This window comes from Dromiciops gliroides, chromosome 3, assembly GCF_019393635.1.
Source record: "Dromiciops gliroides isolate mDroGli1 chromosome 3, mDroGli1.pri, whole genome shotgun sequence".
Classification (NCBI taxonomy): domain Eukaryota; kingdom Metazoa; phylum Chordata; class Mammalia; order Microbiotheria; family Microbiotheriidae; genus Dromiciops; species Dromiciops gliroides.
In genome coordinates, this window is record NC_057863.1 from 490,194,755 (window position 1) to 490,214,822 (window position 20,068).

The 20,068-nt window shown below is 41.2% G+C and overlaps 2 protein-coding genes across 4 annotated transcripts in view; one reads left to right on the forward strand and one right to left on the reverse strand.

Annotated features, from left to right (window-relative positions):
* ZMYM2 (zinc finger MYM-type containing 2) overlaps positions 1-17,738 on the reverse strand; it is a 95,155-nt gene extending 77,417 nt beyond the window's left edge. For all 3 annotated transcript variants that reach the window (XM_043992042.1, XM_043992041.1, XM_043992040.1), the window contains exons 1-2: positions 17,678-17,738; positions 16,551-16,618 (exon numbers count right to left, since the gene is read on the reverse strand). The gene's annotated coding sequence lies outside the window, so the exon portion shown is untranslated. The remainder of the gene's footprint in view (positions 1-16,550; positions 16,619-17,677) is intronic.
* Positions 15,981-17,778, forward strand: LOC122747815 (basic proline-rich protein-like). Its single transcript, XM_043993638.1, has 2 exons — positions 15,981-17,023; positions 17,088-17,778. Exons 1-2 carry the CDS (start codon positions 15,981-15,983, stop codon positions 17,776-17,778), a joined length of 1,734 nt encoding a protein of 577 aa, XP_043849573.1.
* The last annotated feature ends 2,290 nt before the right edge of the window (positions 17,779-20,068 follow it).

A 20,068-nucleotide genomic window follows, 5' to 3' on the forward strand; every position in this document is an offset into this window, starting at 1 on the left:
TAAAAAGAGGCAAAAATGCCACCATTAAAAAAAGTAATATTGATAGCTGTATGACCCTGGGCAAGTCATTTAACCCTCACTGCCCTGCAAATTATTATTGAAACACTAAAATACCAGAAATAAAGCTAGATATGTCAAATATTCTTTCTACTTTACTATGCTGGCTCCCTGCAAAATTAATGGACATAACAAAATCTGACAATTGATGCAACGTTGTATACCTTTACCCCACACACACATTTTTTTTCTACATTAAATATGAAAGCTTCATTTATCTATCTCCAGTTCCAAAATTTGGTCATTATCATTATTTAGCATTGTATTTCACTTCCAAGTTGTTGGGGTTTTTTCCATTTAAATTATGGTAGGTGTATGTCCACAAACACCCACGTATATAACCTGACATACAATCCCCTGATAGGGTGTAAGTTTCCTGAAAGAAATGCCTGATCCATGTTTCATATTTATTGCTCCTTACAGTACAATATTCCACTTTATCAATATACCATAATTTGTTCAACTGTTTCCCATTAAATGGGCACACACATATTTTTCTGGTGTTTTAATACTACAAAGAGGGATGTCATAGTTTGGGCAAAGATGGTGACCTAACCTCTCAGGAGAGTCTAGTCACACAGTTCCTATATACCTTGTTATCAAGGCAAAACCCTCAAGTTCTTACAAAACAAAAACTAATCAAGAAATCCACCAAGAAACCTAGTAAGAACAAATCATGGGGTGAGATTGGTTCTATTCTAAGGGTGTAGAGAAGGAATAATAAAAAGCAGGAATATACTAGTGAAGAAAAGAGGAGAAAGGGGATGGTAAACAGACATCAGATGGACCCGTAACAGACAAAGGAGGAATGAACACGCACATACACTAACACAAAGTTTGGGGACAGAAATTCCAATTCAAAACGGAAACAGTATTCCAGGTGAGAGATTGGGTAGTGTTAAAAGGGAAGATAGTGTCAGAGAGGTAAAAGTTCAAGCAAAACAACCCTCCTGATTCAGATGGCAGAGATTTTTTAAAAAGAAGGGAAATAAGTAAAAGGTAGTTCCTTAGATTGTGGCTTAGTCAATTAGGGAACATAGGGTATATAAATGTAAGGGAATATCATGACAAAAAAATCCTGGGTAGCATGAAGCAATGCAAAGAGAAGTGAACAGAACCAGAAGAAAATGTATATAAGAAAAACATTTCAAAGAAAAACAAAGGGGGCGGCTAGGTGGAGCAGTGGATAAAGCACTGGCCCTGGATTCAGGAGTACCTGAGTTCAAATCTGGCCTCAGACACTTGACACTTACTAGCTGTGTGACCCTGGGCAAGTCACTTAACCCCCATTGCCTCACAAACAAACAAAAAATGTTGAAAACTATCTCTACATGTAACTGGAAAAAAAAAAGAAAAACACAAGGAGTAAGAATTCTGATCAAGACAACAAACCATGCCATGTCTAGAGGACCTATGATGAAGCATGTTATCCACCTTTCAACAGGTGATTGATTATCACAAGACACAGACATACATTTTTGCATGTGGCCACTACATGGATTCATTTTGCTTGTCTAAGCTTACTTATTACAAGGAGGTTTTATCATCAAGGGGGAAAAAAAGAGGGTAATTTTTACACTTAAAAATTCACAGAAGGGGCAGCTAGGTAGGGCAGTAGATAGAGTACCGGCCCTGGATTCAGGAGGACCTGAGTTCAAACCCGGCCTCAGACCACTGACACTTACTAGCTGTGTGACCCTGGGCAAGTCCCAATTGCATCACCAAAAAAAACAAAATTCACAGAAGAGAACCAAAGCAAATTAAGACAGCAGAAACAAGCAATAGTTTTTAAAGTAGCAAGTAGAATTTATTAGACAGTTAAAAATGGAAGATTTAGTTTCATATGGAATCTTTTTGTGTTCTGCTGTATAGAAATGCTCTTTTTTGGTTTCAATTCAGAATTTTTAAACAGTTTTTGACTGTTTAGAATATGTGTAATACAGACTTCCAAAAGCTTTTGTATACATTGTCACTGCCATTTTTTCTTAGTGTCTGTTTTAGCTACCACAATCTCTAACTTTATTACATGACCAAGAGAATATCTCATTTCAGAGAAACCTGGAAGGACTTACATGAACTGATGCTGAGTGAGATGAGCAGAACCAGAACATTGTACACAGTATCAACAACTTCCTGTGTTGATCAACTGTGATAGACTTGACTCTTCTCAGCAATACAATGGTCCAAGATACTTTCAAAGGACTCATAATGGAAAATGCTCTCCAAATCCAGAAAAAAACAACTATGGAATCTAGATGCAGATTGTACCATACTATTTCTATTTTTTTGTTTTTCTTTTTTGAGGTTTTTCCTTTTTGCTCTGATTCTTCTTGCACAGCATGACTAATGCAGAAATATGTTTAATGTGATTGTACATATGTAACCTATATCAGATTGCTTGCTGTCTTGGGGAGGGGAGAGGGAGGGAGAAAAAAAATGAAACTAGAAAACTTATAAAAACAAATGCTGAAAACTATCTCTACATGTAACTGGAAAATAATAAAATACCTTTATGGGAAAAAAAAGAATATCTCAAGAAATAACAAAAATAAAAGGTATCTTTGTTTTAAAGAATAAAGCAAGGATGTTCCATTTTTAAACAGATAAGTACTTTTAAGCTCCTACTTTTTCAAGCACAGGACTGGACAACTATACAATTTTTTTAAAGGGTAACTGCTACTTGAAATAAGCTCATGTCCAAGTACATATAAAATATATACAACATAAATACATACACATATGTACATGCACGAAATAAATTAGGTACTAGGTAATCTAGAAGGGAACTAACAGGTGGGAGGATCAGAAAAGGATACATAAAGATGATGATAGCTGAGCCACATCTGAAAGGAATGGAGGGCAGGTACGTAGAGTGCAGGATGGGAAGTAATGACCTGTGAAACTTCAAAGATAGGTTGGGGAGCTAAAGAGAGTTTTTATTTCATTCTAGAAGAATTAGGAAACCACTGATGTTGGTTGAGAAGAGTCATATAGTCAGGATCTACACTTAAGGAAAGAAAACTTATTTTTCACTGCTTTTATTTGAGATAGTTCTACAAATGCTACCAACCATAATATAAAAAAAAAAGCAAAAATTTCAATACTGACAGATTACATATTGGTTTAAAGAAATTTAGAGAATAAAAATTTTAAAGTTAACTATAAATAAATTCAGTAAAGTAAAAAGTCTAAAATAAACTCGCAAAAATCAGCCTTTTTGAATATTACCAACAAGATAGAGAAGAGAAGAAATTAATGTCTTTAAATAGATGTTAACTGCTTATGGGTAACCATACCAACGTAATCAAAAATTATAATAATAGCTAAATTAATCCACACATTTAGTGCTATAAAACTATTTCATGGACCTAGACAAAATAAAATTTATTTGGAGGAAGTAATGGTCAAAAATCTCAAGGGACATGATGAAAACAAAAGGGAAAGGAAGGATAGTAGGATTTCAAACTATACTAAAAAAGCCAGTATCATCATCAAAACAGGTCAGAACTGGTTAAAAAATAGTAAAGTGAATCAATACAATAGACCTAGAAGTAGCCAAATGTATAGAATAGCATTTGACAAACCGAAGAGCTATTGGTTGTATGGCTCCTTATATGACAAAATATACTGAGAAAACTAGAAAGCAGTCTGACAGAAAATAGGTTTAGAACAAAACCACATATTCTACGCCAGAATAAACTTCAAATGACCTAAACATTAAAAGAGTAGGGAGGGGCAGCTAGGTGGCGCAATGGATAAAGCACTGGCCTTGGATTCAGGAGGACCTGAGTTCAAATCTAGCTGTGTGAACCTGGGCAAGTCACTTAACCCCAATTGCCTCACCCAAAAAAATAAAAAGAAAGAAAGAAAAAAGATATTGTATCTTAGTGTATTTGGAATTGACACAAATATAAGAAGAAACATTCAAGCTAAGCTGTTAACAACCATATAGGGAAAATGCTGCAAATCACTAATAATAATAAATGTAAATTATAGTAACTCTCAAGTTCCACAAAGACATTGATAGTATCTTTTTTTGTTGTTGTTGTATCAAAAAAAATGAGAACGAAGTGGCTTGCCATCATTTGGGGAATGCTGAATATGAGAAGACTTGGGGAAATTTGGGAAGATTTATACAAACTGATGCAGCAGGGAGAAATGTTCAGATATAAAATATGACCATAACAAGGTAAAGAAATGCAACTGTGAAGACTTGAGAACTTTTCAAAGTAATTACTGTGGTAATATTAAGTTTTAGAAAATGTTTCAATTTTTGTTTTTATTATATGTTTCATGCATAACAACTGGACAATAACTGTAAAATCTCTAAAAGATTCTGAATTTCCTTAGACATGTTTTTGAGAACTCTCATTATTTGATTTGATTATTGGCAAAGCTATTTAAAGTTGTGTTAAGCTCAATTTCGTAGGAAACTCTCCCAGCTGATTACCAGTATCTGAAACACCTGGACTTTACAACCATATCCAAAACTCTACAGCTGAGACTTACTTTATCTTCAGCATCAACACATAAAAGACTTCCATTCCACAACTACACCCAGAGGACATCCCAAGAATCATCTGAGAAAAGACTTCCAAAGACTTAAATGGACATTTTTCTGTTTTCCTTTTTCCCATTGTATACACTGTTTACAATGTTCACTTACTAAAAGGGAGTGCCCCCTTTAGTTTTTCTGTTTGTGATATCCTCATGCAAAGAGAGGAGTGCCCCCTTTGGCCTTTGTTAATGTGTCCATCAATATCTTTTCTCTTTTCATTCCCTTTACTTCATTAGTCATAGGTATCTAATGTTATTGCTTCATTAAGGAAGCAATTGTTTGTTAATAAAATAATGGGACTTGACAGATGCCATGGGGTCCCACCTGATTGATTAGTATTGTTTGAATTGGGTAAGAATGAGAAACTGACCAAGTACCTGCTTAAGTTTGATTGGATGGAGACTACACCTGGCTGGCCCAGAGTGACATGTTGGTGTACTACTGACCTCAGCAAGAGACCACTCTCAACCAATCAGCTTGAAGTACCTCCCCTTTGGGGGAGGGAGAGAGGAACTAGGAAGTGGACACTTGCTCATGGAAGAAGTCTTTCTTTTTGGTGAGGAAGGTGTATGGCGGGAGGGGGAGAACAGGAGTACACCCCACCCTTGTCATTCGGGACACTGGCTTGGTGGCAGAATTTCAGGTGGGCTGCTAGGAAAAAAAGGATTCTGTCTCTCTAGCTATACTGGATAGATCCAAGCTTTAATAAATCTTTAAAAGCCTAAACTCTTGCTGAATTTATCAGTGATTTTATGGGGGGGGGGGGCAGGGGTGGCAGCGCAGATTAAAACCCACATTTAGATTTTAAACACACTACCAGAAAACTAATGATGAGGAATACTTCCCACATATTGGTAACGGGTTGAAAGACTAGTCATTTTCAGGCACACCCAAAGTATTGTTTTGCTTAAATATATTTGTTTATACAAAGAAGAGAGAATGAAGTTGCTATCAATAAAATAATTTTAAAATGCATACAACATTTACAGATAAAATTAAGATGATACAGAAAAGCAGGGCAATTTTGTTTCTAAAATGTCCAATTTAATCTAAAATAATATGCTACATAAATTTGGTTCTATCCACATTTGATCAGTATTAATGACAAACTATTACCACTTAAGGAACCACACAGAATTTAAAAAGTAAATTATACCGATTTCAATATTTAATATGTATGCAGAATGATAAAAAGTAGTTATCTGTTCTTTTGTCTCTGAAAAACTTAAATGGAAATGAAAATCCAGAAACATTCAAAACTGATAAAACTACGAGACTGTTTGATTTACAAGGCAATCACTGTGAAATATTTCTGAATGTTTTAAACATGAGATTTATGAAAACTCCATTTTCACAAAAATATATCAGAAAAACCTCTAATACACAAAGTATGAAGTTTAGTAATAAACAGTTCAAATACCACAATTAGTTTAAATATACTTGTAAATGGAATTTACATAGTTTCAAAATGTTATTAAGGATAAATAGGTTTTAACTTTATGTACAAATATCATCAAAACAATTTTGCATCATCTAACTGATTTATGATCTCACGACAACTCTCATTTCATCACACTTCTATGTCTTTTTTTCTTTTTTCTTTTTTTTTTTGCGGGGCAATTGGGGTTGTGACTTGCCCAGAGTCACACAGCTAGTAAGTGTTAAGTATCTGAGGCCAGATTTGAACTCAGGTCCTCCTGAATCCAGGGCCTGTGCTCTATCTACTGTGCCACCTAGCTGCCCCTATATGTCTCAATTTTATATTTCAGGCTTCCCTTTTTCAGCCACTGCTAATCACACAAATCAATAATAACAATAATCTACTGCCTAGTCTCTCATCATTTCAAACAAAACAAAAAAAGTGCTGTTAAAAGTATATTTCTGGGGGGCAGCTAGGGGGCACAGTGGATAAAGCACTGGCCCTAGATTCAGGAGGATCTGAGTTCAAATCCATCCTCAGACACTTGACACTTACTAGCTATGTGACCCTGGGCAAAAGTCACTTAACCCCATTGCCCCGTGCATACACATACAAAAAAAGAAAGACTAAAATTAAGAAAGAAAGTTTCTGTCTTATCATTGCCATCTACCACCATATATCCCTTGAAGTTGATCTCTCCACTCTATCCTGGCAACATTTATATCCTTGTTTCTCATGTCTTTAACCTCCAAGTTATTATAAGGCACAATTTTACTCTCAACAAGTCACTTTATTTCTCTGATCTTCAATTTCCCAGTGCATTCCCTATCTAAAGAATAATACTAAGTTTGATAGCTAGCATTTATGTAGTACTAAGGTTTTCAAAGCAGTTTACAAATATTGTCAGTTAATCTTCACAACAAACTTGAGGGGTAGTGCTATTAATACTCCGTTTTATAGAAGAGGAAACAGATGTTCAAGTGATTGGCCTGTGGTAGACATAGTGCTGAGGCCAAATTTGAACTCAGGACTTCCTGACTCCAGGTCAGGCAATCTACACATGAAATCACTTAGCTGCTTGTAGAACCACACATCCAGGATCAACTGAAAAAATAACTACACAAAGCACTCCCCCGCCCCCCATCCCCTAGGATCCATCCAAGTTTGCTTTAAGATCTCCAGTGAGAGAAAACCCACTACACCTCACCAAACAGTCCATGCACCTTTTTGATTGCTTTAGTTTGTAGAAAGTTCTTGCTTAAATCAAAATTAAATTTGCTATTACAGAGGGGAGCCAAGATGGCAGAGGAAAGACATTAAACACACAGAGCTCCTGACAAAAGTACACCCAAAACAGCAATAAAACAACCCCTGGAGCAGCAAAACCCACAAAAAGATGGGCGGAGATCATTTTCCATCCAAAGACAGATGAGAGGGGGCCATGCTGGGCTGTGAGCAGCATCCAACGCCATGATCCTAAGGAACGCAGACCCCAGGCACACTACACCAGAGGACACCCCCCTCCCCCCAGCCTCCGAATCACCTGCACCACCAGCATCTTCTGGAACTAAGTTTATGGTCAAGTAAGAGGGCTGAACAGCTGGCTGAGGGGTAAATACAGGACCTAAGGAGGAATTTGACTATACAACCCCAGCAGGGAACCAGGAAGAAATCTTGAGCAGTAGGAGGCCTAGGTTGGGGAGGGGCACAGGCTCTTTGGAGCTAAGAACCACAGCACACCAAGTTCTGCTGGCTGGTTAATTAGCAAGTTGGCTTGAGGTTATCTTCGGGCCAGAGAACAGGCCAGGTGAGAGAAAACACCTGGGACCTTCTGAAGATTGGGACAGTGTAGCTTGGAAGTAGGACCCCTCTGTAAGAGGGAGTTAAAAGTCAACTAAAAGACAGCAAGATGAGCAAACAAACAAAGTTGAGAACTATAGAAAATTAAATTTGCTACCTCTTTGCACCTTCTAACCATTCACTGTTCCTAGTTCTGCTTCCTGGGGAATCTAAATTTTTCTCCCTTAGCTCAATAGTGTACAAAGAATTAAGCGTTTAACGTCTGACTAATAGGATTGTATGACTGACTAAAGGGAGAAGGAAGAGTCAAAGATAACTCTAGAGATTTAAGCCAAGGGCACTGGAAAAAGTAACAAAGGAAATAAGCATTTTTAAGTACCTACTATATGCCAGGTAATATGCTAAGCTTACAACCTACTGGTTGTAGATAGTTCATGCTATTATCCGCATTTTACAGATGAGGATTTTAAAGCAAACACAGTATAAGTGGCCTGCCCAGGATCATACAACTACAAAGTATCTGAGGCTGGATGTGAATTAAAAACTTCCTGACTTCAGGCCCAGCACTCCATCTACTGCACCAACTAGGTGCCACTAGCTAAATTTTAGGAATAATGTCACATGTATGTTCTAGGAAATTTAAAGGACTTTGAGTGCCAAACCACCTCATTTCAGAGGCAAGGAAATTGAGGTTTAGAGTTTAAGTTGAAAGACTTGCCCAAAGTCAAAAAGGCAGTGGGTAAAGCCCAGGGTACTTGGTACTACAACTATCTAGGAGGAAAAGTTGGGGATAAAGATACTTACTTTATAAAAGATGATGAGGATAAATGATAAGTGATGATAAATGATAAATAAATATCACCTACAGAAAACCGATAATGTTCAAAGACCAGGGCATATAGGAAAGCACATTATCCAAGAAACCAAAAAGAAACAGTAAAGGTAAAGAGACTCAGGAGAGTAGATCATGTTGTATAAGTCAAGGAAGATAAGAATATCAAAGTAGTAGTATTAAATGCTGCAAAAAGATTAAAGATTTGGTTGTTCGGTTACTAGTGACTTAGCAAAAGCGCTTTATAAAAGACAAGTACCAGAATGCATGGAGTTGAGAAGTAATTTGATAATTAGGAAGAAAAAATATAAACTGTGGACAACTATCAGTTTATCACTAAAAGCAAGAGTGGATATGAGATGATAGCTTTAGAGAATAACAGTGTCAAAAGAAAATGTGCTTTGTTTTTTTTAAATAAGGCAGACATATACAAGTTTGCAAGTAGGTGGGGAAAATGAGGTGTAAGTGAATATAAGAAGAGATGAGTGATGGAATTAAGTCCCCAAAGGGGCAAAAACCTATCAATTCATCTTTAAACCTGAAAGAAGATTGCCGAGTATTTTGAAGTTTCAGAGATGAAGGAACTCATATCAGACGCCCTCAATCTCTTCCAGCAAGATAGAAGTTATAGGTAGCTCTGGTCTGAAATAATTTAATATAGTAAGATATGACACACATTCCACTTGAGAATGAAAACAAAACATGAATATATCTAACTCTGTTGTTGACAGATATCCAGATTCAAAATTTTAAATTAAATCCACATTAGTTTCAACTAACCTCTTCCTCATCTAAATAAAATTAAAATGTTTCTTTAGAACAAGTGGCATAATTAATGTTAATTTTGTTGGTAGAATATGAAAAAATTCTTTGTATCAAATTTCTCAGACAGTGGTTTGGTAACCAAGATATATGTCCCAAGAGTCAAAATGCAGTTTTAAACAAATAAACCTTAAAATTAAACTTTAAATTAAACTTGGGACACACTTTTATAGGCAAAAGGTATACTTAATACCAAAAACCATTCCCCAATAGACAAATGGCCCAAGAATATGAAGTTTTCAAAAGAATTTTATCTTAAACCTAGCAAATTTTTGGCAGAATTTAGGAAATAAGTACACTAGTGCATTACTGGTAGAACTGGGATTCAGCTTTTGGATAGCAATTTGGAATTATGCAAAAAGTTACTGAAGTGCCTATACTCCTCTTTGACCCAACTAAAATCCTATTTTCTATAGGAAACCCTTTCTAATCTCTCAATTCTAGTGTCTTCACTCTTAATTATTTCCCATTTATCCTGTACATAGCTTGTATCAGTATGCTTGTTACCTCCCCCATCAGATTGTGTGAGCTCCTTGAGAGCAGGAATTGTCATCTGCCTTTTCTTTATATAACCAGAACTTAACACAGTGTCTAGTACATAGTAAGAACTTAATACTTACTAACAGACTGAGATTCCACTATTAAATTTAAACACCAAGGAGATCATTGGTAACAAAGTCACCAACAAAATATTTAGAAGCAGTACTTTTTTGTGATAGCTAAGAATCAAAAGCAAAGCAGACACTGATTGATTGTGAAATAGCTAAATAATTTATGGTATATGAATGTGATTATTACTATAAGACATGAAATGAGGAATATGATAAATAAAGAAAAGCATGAAAAGAACTGATGCAGACTGAAATAAGCAGAGCCAAGAAAGCAATATACACAATGACTGTCAATGTAAACAAGAACTCCCACAAATCAAAAATGAATGTTGTATGTATAACTGATATTACATTTCTTGTCACAATTGATGGAATGAAAGCAAAGGAACTCCAAACTCAATTTTTTTAAATGATTGTTAAAAACAATAGTAAAAAAATTTTTAAGTGATTAACGTTTCAAAATTACAAAGAAGCATGGCTCCAAAGAAGAGATGAGAGAATTATCTCTGCCCTATTCCTCCAAAGAGGTGGAAGATCCATAGCTGTGGTATATTACATGTTTTCAGATTTTTTTTCAAGGAATAGGTAAGTTTTGTTTTGCTGATCTATTTCTCTTCTTTCTCCTTTAAAAAAAAAATTCTGTTATATGGGATGTTTGCTCTTTAGGAGGGGGAAGGGAAAGCTACTGGGAGAAATTTTGGCAATGTAAAAGATACATGCGAAATTTTATTTTTAAAGGAATCTTAATTTTTTAGCTCTCACATCCTACCCCTGTACCAGTGAATTACAATATTTATTAGAAATGCTAAAGGATAATAAATGTTAGAGAACTAGAGAAGAGGTCAATATATAAGTGCTATTTGGGGGCAGATGACATTAAAAACCAAAACCACACCGAGTTATTTTATATAATAGTGACTAGCTGAAGTAAGCCAGATACTTGCTCAATCCCCAAATGAGAAAAAAGTAATGTATTTGTGAAATGGCTGGGTAAGGACAGACATTCAGTAGAATAGTTAAAAACTAATCAGCCCTCACAAAGGTCAAACTCCCAGAGTTAAAGTGACCTTGCAGGCCATCTGGCCCAATCTGAAACACATATCCCTTCCTTTATCACCACCAAGTGGTTAGGTATATAGGCTTCACTTTAACACCTGCAATACCATACTATGAAATCTGTTAACTTCTTGCCTAATTATCCTATTTCTACTCTCCTCTGGAGGTCCTCTACCTTAGTATCTCCCAAAAAATGTAGGTCCCAAATAAAGCACAATATTCCTGATGTAGTCTAAAAAAGAATACAAATAAATTATTTCCCTTTGCTTCTATTATTAGGGCCTAAGAAATGACCAGCAGATTTGGGGCTCAATTTCAGACCTTCCTAACAAAAAAAAGATTAAATAAAAATAAATAAAAGAGATACCTGAAAATATTATAGGGGGCAGCTAGGTGGCACAGTGGATAGAGCACCGGCCAGGGAGTCAGGAGGACCTGAGTTCAAGTCTTCTCAGACACTTGATACTTACTAGCTGTGTGACCCTGGGCAAGTCACTTAACCCCAACTGCCTCACTTTAAAAATATATAAATATATATATTATAGGTGTTCTTTAAAGAAGGTTTCCTGAGGGGCAGCTAGGTAGCACAGTGGATAAAGCTCGGCCCTGGATTCAGGAAGACCTGAGTTCAAGTCCGGCCTCAGACACGGGACACTAGCTGTGTGACCCTGGGCAAGTCACTTAACCCCCATTGGCCCAGAAAAAAAAAAGGTTTCCTTATTACTAAATATATTCATGCTAGAAACAAAGTAATCACTTATGTTGAAGGGGAGTCATACATTAGCTAATAGGTGGACAAGATTATAAGATTAAGTGCCTCTCATCTCTGAGGATCTGATTTGCTCTTAAGAGACGATGCCTGAGCATCTCACAAATGCATATATTTTTTCATTGGTCAAAGGAGAGGAATACAACAGAGAATCTACAACTTATAAAATACATTTAAAGGAAGAAAAACTAGTGGACCAAGACACAGGGGCCCTGGCATACTATAGTCAACATAAGGATATAAAATAATGAAAATTATTTCATCAGCCACACATATAAAGCAGTCTTATTTTGTAGTTCCTAGAACTTTTCTAAGTTAACTGGACTACCCACAGGGGAAATAAAATTGTCTTAAGATCAGTAGCTCCATGATGTCCAATCAAAATATTTGGTACCTGACCCAGATACTTAAAATATTTTGCCTAACCAATCCAAATATGATTAGAGAATACTTAATTAACCACTGGGACTAGTGGATATACTAACATCTTCTCCACCTGCTAAAGAGAGAAAAAGTAAATTAACTCAACTTACTCTGTCCAGTAAAATTATACTCTTGGTATTCATTTACATTCAGTCACTATTGCAGACCTTGCTTGAAATATTAGTTTTACAATTTCATATTCTTATGGAACACCAAAAACTTCAAGCATAAAAAATTTTTAATTAGCACAAGTTTAAATTTCACAAATTTACATCTTAATCAATTAAGAAAACAAGGACAAATGTAGACCTTTGGGCCACAAACTTTTTAAAAAATATTTTGATAGGGGGCAGCTAGGTGGCACAATGGATAGAGTACTGGCCCTGGAGTCAGGAGGACCTGAATTCAAATCCAGCCTCAGACACTTGACACTTACTAGCTGTGTGACCCTGGGCAAGTCACTCAACCCCCATAGCCCCCCACAAAAAAAAAATTATAACTACGTTTCAATATAATTAGTTTCCTTTGTAGCCTTATGTATTTTATGCATTTAAAACACTATTATAAGGAATCTACATAGGCTTTACTAGTTGGCCAAAGAAGTCAGTGATGCAAACAGGGTTAAGAACCCTTGCTCTAAAGGTCATCCCAGTTAATATCTGAAATGGAATGAACTAAATTCTTTAATATTTTGGCAAACCTTCTCAAATCTTCAGGGAAAATACCCTCAATAATGATATAAATATAAGGCGGTATGTTGACATATACCAGGCCACCCCAGCAACTTAATTTAAAATCATGAACCTCACATAGGGAACTTTAACCTAATCCACAAAAAGATTCCCCAATATATTCAACCTTCCACTATCACAGTAATGAACCCAGTCTTGGAAATATGTGTCTTAAGATTTACTTTTTACATGGAAAAACTTCAAGCATAAAAAATTTTAAATTAGCACAAGTTTAAATTTCACAAATTTACATCTTAATCTATTAAGAAAACAAGGACAAATGTAGACACTTCCCCAAAAGGGTTCTTAATCTGTGGGCCACAAACTTTTAAAAAAATATTTTGATAGGGGGCAGCTAGGTGGCACAGTGGATAGAGCACCGGCCCTGGAGTCAGGAGGACCTGAGTTCAAATACAGCCTCAGACACTTAACACTAGCTGTGTGACCCTGGGCAAGTCACTTAACCCCAACTGCCTCACTTAAAAAAAAAAAAAGATTTACTTTTTACTTTATTCTATTATAGTACAAAGATTCTTTTTGTACCTTTTGTTAACTGAAATTTAAAATCAAATCTCCATGTTTTTGTAAGCTTTCCTTTCAATATTCACTGAATAACCATTTCATGGGAACACTAGAAGTTTTGGTTTGTTGGGTGTTTTTTTTTTTTTTTTAATAAGACATTTATATTATAGGAGACAGCATAGTATGGTAGAAAAGGAGTGGCCTGACCATCAAGATATCTAGGTTAGTCCCAACTTTGCCATTAATTTTCTGAATACTATTTCACTGACCTGAGCCTGATTCCTTCTCTGCAAACAGAAAGGGTTACCCTAAGTCTCTCTCAAATGTCTCTTGCCGCTCTAAACTCCTAGGATTCCATGCCCATACAGGACTATAAGAAAACACACCAACCTGAATAAGAGAATGTAAAAATTAAAGACAATAATTATATAGAAAGTAATTCTCATCTAAACTGAAATGTTTTGCATTAGAATGTTAGTTTGAATTATCTGGTTATAATCATTCAACATTTATTGACTCATAGTACAAGGTCTTATGATGAATTGAACTACAAAAATAATACGGAATCTCTGCCTTGAAGGCACTTACTAGTAAGGGCTCTAAGAAAAATGCACACCAAAAACCAGTTAATACAAATTTGAATGTTTTAAAGTACCTAATTAAAAAGTGTGAAAAGCTCGATCAAATGAGATACAAATGACTTCCAGGTAAGCCTATCAGGGAAAATTCCTTTAAGGATGAGCAGGGAGGATAATCCAATACAGCCTTTAAAGATGGGCAGGCAAGACAATACAAAGAGAGCTAGACCACTAGTGCCCAGAAAAAGTCCAAGTTACTTTGCTTGCTGCTTGCTCACTGCACTCAAATTCACTAATAACTTCATGTTATTTACAGGTGTACTCCACCTCTCTATGTAAGTATAAATCAGAATGTTTCCCAACTACTTTTAAAGAATACAAAAAAAGGGAAACCATTTATTGGAGGTTCTTCCCATTTTATAAGAAAGTAAATTACTTTGTTGATAATTCTAGGCAGTTAACCTGAAATTTTAAAATGTTGAGAAAAGAAACATTTAATATTGGTTTAAGTAAAGTCATACAGGCAAATCTACTATCAAAAAAATTAGTCATTTCAAATCTACTACAAAAAACAAATATTCATTCCAAATAAACAAGTAGGTGGGTGGTCTTGTGGAAGACAGACTTGGGAGTCAGGAAGACCCAGTTTTAAATCTCACTTCAGAAAATAGATATGTCCCTGAGCAATTCACTTAACCTCTGAAGCTCAGTTTCTTCATCTGTAAAACCTATCTCATAAGGTTCTTGTGAAGATCAAATGAAACAACATTTGACATAAATGCACTTTACAAACCTTAAATGTTATTATAATAAATAACTTTATATATCTGTGCCAACAGTCCCATTAATAAGATAAAGCTGATCATATGCAAAGGCACTAATAAACCTTCATTCCTTTCGAAGATCTGCTGATACAGAGTTCTTCATTTGTGTCCAGTATCATAATACTATCCATCCTTCGGTCTTTCCAATTCCCTATGTTTTTAAGTAATTACTAGAAGAAAAACATGGGGAAAATATATGAACACTAACCACCTTAAAGTAGTTATGATCCAATGTCACATCAAAAAAAATGATGAAAAGGAGCAAGTATGAAGCATAGTTCTGTAGCTATAAGTTTTAGGTTAACAGGTTCACCTATTGAGTTTACTATTAAATATAATATTTAAGAAGTATTTATATGCCTTTTCATTTCAAAGAAAAGACAAGAAAATCAAATTAGTTATTAACCTTACCTTCTTTAAAAATTGCTAGGTTTGGGGGCGGCTAGGTGGCACAGTGGATAAAGCACCGGCCCTGGATTCAGGAGTGTACCTGAGTTCAAATCCAGCCTCAGACACTTGACACTTACTAGCTGTGTGACCCTGGGCAAGTCACTTAACCCCCATTGCCCCACACAAAAAAAAATTGCTAGGTTTGGAAGCTATGTCACACTCAAAAATTTTTTCCATCTTAAATGCAATCATTCATCCCTCCATTCCCTGAAATACTACACCCTAATACACACAATTCAGTGGTTTTGGATTGGATATGATTAACTTTTCTTGAACATTTGATGTTTACTGTATATTTATGCAATAACCTTCGAAGCTGATGCAGCGCCCCTAGCGAGAGTCCTATAACTCCAGATGAAACAAAATTCCACGGGTTCCCAAAATACATTGTCGAGAGGTACAGTATTAACTTTTGTCACTGAAGCTACTTTATAATCTGCACATCTTAGTTTCAAGGAAAATTTACAACGACAAATCACAACCACTCAATTCTAATTCTCATCCGACTAGAATATATGTAACATAAGATGCCGGAAGGCTCTGGGAATCAGGGCAAACAAGGGTCACTGGTCCGCTCTAGTCCTGAAACGACAGGAGCTCGCGGCGCCCAATCTCCAAGCCAGAGGAAGCATCTCCCGGCCCCCTCGACGATAAGCCATCCATACAACAAATCAGAGCCCAGAGAAAAGCGCCGTTTTCCTTTTCCCCGTCCCTCCTGCGAGAGATGCCCGAAACCGCCGCGCGCCGCCTCTGGGGCCGGCCTGGCTTGCCAGCCGCAGACTCTAGGGGGCACCAGCCAAGTGCCCTGCCGGTACCGCCCTCCCCCCGGTAACGTGAGCAGCTGCGGCCCGTCGTCGGGGAGCTCGGGCTGCCATCGCGGCTGCCGGAGCGGCGTTTGCGGCGGCCGCGGCACAGAGCCCACCCCCGCCGCCTTCCCAGCCAGTCCTGGGTCTTCGCCCCCGGGGCAGCTGCCACCCCAGCAATGGCTCCTCCTCCTCAAGACAACAGAGGCCGGCGGCGAATCCCAGAGGTTTAACACCCCCCTCACCCCGGGGCTAGGCCCGCTAAAGCAGACAAATAAAGAGAACAGCACTCACAATGGGGGGCTCTGCTCCGCGGTTTCGGCCACAGCTGCACCAGATGGGGCTGGAAGCGATGCCTGGTCCTGGGAAAACAGAGAAGAGATTGGAACGAGAATCGAGCGGACCCAAGAAGGCCGCGTCCCAACCCCGCGTCCCCCCGCCCCGGGGGAGGGGGGGAGGAGGTCGGGCCTTCTTTCCTTCCCTCGTAGCCCCGAGGGCCGCCCCCCACCCCTGCACCCAGAGCTCCTGTCTAGGGAAGCGGAACAAGGCGAGAGGCAACACTGGCCACCGCGCATCCGCGCCCTCTCCTCAGGGAGGGGGGAAGCGAGAGCCTCGACGCCAGGAGGGAGAGGATGTTCTTTCCGAAGGGGGCCCGGCCGGCCGCCTCTTCCACGAATCCAGACGCCCGCACCGCACTCCCGGACAAATCACGTCACCGCCGGGCCGCGAACTCCCCATCTGCCCCCAGCAGTTGCCCCGGGCCCGGGGTTGGCCCCCCCCTGCAGTCGGCGGCCGGCAGCGCTGCCTCCCCGTCCGCCATTAGAGACCCAGGCAAACAATACGGGAGACGCAGGAGCGGCGCAGGGCAGCGCCTGGGACGGCGGGGGGCCGACGACCGGGCTCTCGCGGGGGAGAGGGCAGCCCCCCCAATAACTCGGGAAAAACAGCGGCGGCGGCAGCCCGCCTCAGGCGGGGGGCGCCCCGGTCCTCGCCGCCGCCACCACCCCCCTCCAGCGCCCTCAGCGGCGCCTCCCCCCTCAGAAACAGAGACGGAAAGGAAAAATACCCCGGCCTCCGAACGCCCCGACTGCCAAACCCGCGGGGCTGCCCCTCCGCGGCCTCGTCTCCCCGCCGGGGCCCCGGCCCTGCCCCTAGCTCCGCCTCACAGCCCGCCGAGCCGGGCCGTGCTGCGCCGAAAGGGCCTCGGACCCGAGGGGAGGGAGGAAGCCCGGGGCAGCCCCCGAGGCCCTGCGCGGCCGCTGCGCCGCACTACGGGGTAACAAGCCCGAGGAGGTGGGAGGCTCCTTTGGCGGCTCACCCGTCTCCGCCTCCCCAGTCGCCTCCTCCGGAGGCAGTGCTGCCCCCAGCCACCCCCACCATCGGCGGACTTAGCTGGGGAAAGAGTGGGGGATTATCCTCACCCGGTTCTGGCTGCGGCTCCACGGAACGAACCTCCCCTCCCCCGCCCCACCCCCCCCCTTCGGTAACACGCACAACTCCACTCGGTCCAGTCCCGGGCTAAGCGCTGGCGAGGAGGAGGAGGAGGCGGCACAACCGAGCCCCACGAGGCTCCGCCTACCCGGACGCGACTGGCTGCCGGGAGACACGGGCGGGGGTGTTTAGAATGCGTCGATTGGCCAGCAGGATTATCTTTCACCGTCCCGCCTTCTCAGGGTGGTCTAGAAGGTTGTCCATCACATTTTGGCCACACCCACATACCCCTTCCACTCCTCCCCCTCTCCCCCCAACCCCCCTCCCCCATCCTCATTCCCTCCCAACCCCAACCCCCCGCTGGATCTTTCTGGTTATGGCAAATGTGAATTTGGTTGCCCATTACCACCAGCCAGTGGTTGCTACCTGCGGGCAAAGACGGGTGAAAATAGAAGCTATAGCAAATGGGAATGGGGCTAAGGGGCCATTCTTCACCCAGGCCTGGGCACTCAATCTTGTGCAGCAACTGCAGCAGCTAAAGAACTCTCCCTGCAGGAATAACTGGGGAAAGACACCAACAGCCCAGATACCCCCAAACCATCTTCCCCACCCCCACTCCAGTGTCTCTCACACCCCCGGAGAAGGGGCAAGAAGTGGGCAGGAGCTAACAGCGGGGTGCCAAGCTAAAAGTGCCAGGCAGGGGTGGGGTAAAACTCTTAAAGCCTCTTGAGGGAAAGGGAGCCTCATTCTTTCTAACCCTCTTCCCCCACCCCCACCCCATGGGTAATACCCCTCCTTCCCTCCCCCCTTGTCATGGCTGCAGGAGGAGGAGACGCCGTCCTCCATTTTGTCGGAAGCTGCTGTGGGAACTTGGGACCAATTCAAAATCAAACCCAGTGGGGCTAAAGCCCCTTCCCCCTGCTAAGCCTCAGCCTGGACCGGTCATTTGACCGTGGGGGCATCCTCTGCCTCGAGCATGTGGAGGTGAGGGGCTGGAGGAGGCAAGAGTGGCAGGAGAGGGAGGTGAGAGATCAAGGCGCTCCTCCCCGCCTCCATCAACCAAAATGGAGGAAGCTGCGGACTCCCCTAGAGCCTGGACTCCCGCTTGTTGGAGGGGCTGGAGCTTTCCCCCCGGTCTGTCACAAGGCGGTGCCGCCCCCTCCGCCCCTGCAGCCTCCTCGCCTCCTCCTCCCCCATCCTCAGGCCGCCGTCTCAACAGCCTTCCACCATCTCTGGTCGTCCAAGGTTGGCTAGAGCTCCAGCCTCCAAGCTCCTCCATGGCCGGGGGGCGGGGCGGCCACCAGGCCCCCCGGACACGGCCCAAGCTCCTGGGACCCTCTTGGCCCCTCCCCGGGCCTCTGGCGGCCGGAGGCCCCACGAATTCCGCTCCCGATATCCGTCTGAGGCCGGCGGAACGGTGGCGCTCCATTTCCGAGGCTCCAGCGTGCTCTTCGGGAGGAGCGCCCGCGAGGGCGCCGCGGCCCGGCCCGAGCTGGAGCCCTGGGGCTGGAAATGAAGGCTGGGCGGGCGAGGAGAGGCTGGGGAGGCCGCCCGCCCGCCTGCCTGCAAGCTCAGCATTGTCTGTCTAATCGCGAGTGGCAGAGCGCCCCTGCCCCTGAACGCCCCGACTCGAGGCCGGGCAAGCACCAAGTTTTTAATGAAGTTAATCATCCATGAAGGGCGCTGCAAGACTGATGCACAAGCCTTCCTAATAGATTCAATTTAGAGAGAGTAATTTGGTCAAAATTGAAGATTTCTTGAATCAAATTAAACTTAGGCAGGTTAGGCATATTGGGAGGGGGGAAAAAAAGGAGCAGGTCCTTCTACCTGGGATCTAAGGTCCTGAGTGTGAATCCTGTTGTTTGTTTGTTTTTCAATAAGTAAACATCAGTTGCATCACCCTGGGCAGGTCACTTCTCTCAGCCTGCGAGTCCTCACATGTAATAATTGCAACCCTTCACAAGGATCAACTAAGCAAATATGTAAAAGAAATCTGCAAACCCTAAGCCTATATAAATGTTAGCTAATATTATGATTAGCTGTTATCAGAGGGGCAGCTAGGTGGTGCAGTGGATACAACACCGGCCCTGGATTCAAAAGCACCTGAGTTCAAATCCAGCCTCAGACACTTAACAATTACTAGCTGTGTGACCTTAGGCAAGTCATTTAACCCTAATTGCCTCACCCCCCCAAAAAAAAAAAGCTGTTATCAGAGCCCTTCGTAACCTAGCCCCCTCCTATCTTTCAAGGCTTATTACACCTTACTTCCCCAACACATACTCTTCAATTCTGTGACACTGGCCCCCTGGCAGTTCCACCCATGAGACTCTCCATCTCTTGGCAATAGTCATTCTCTCTGGTCGTGGCCGGTGCCTGGAATG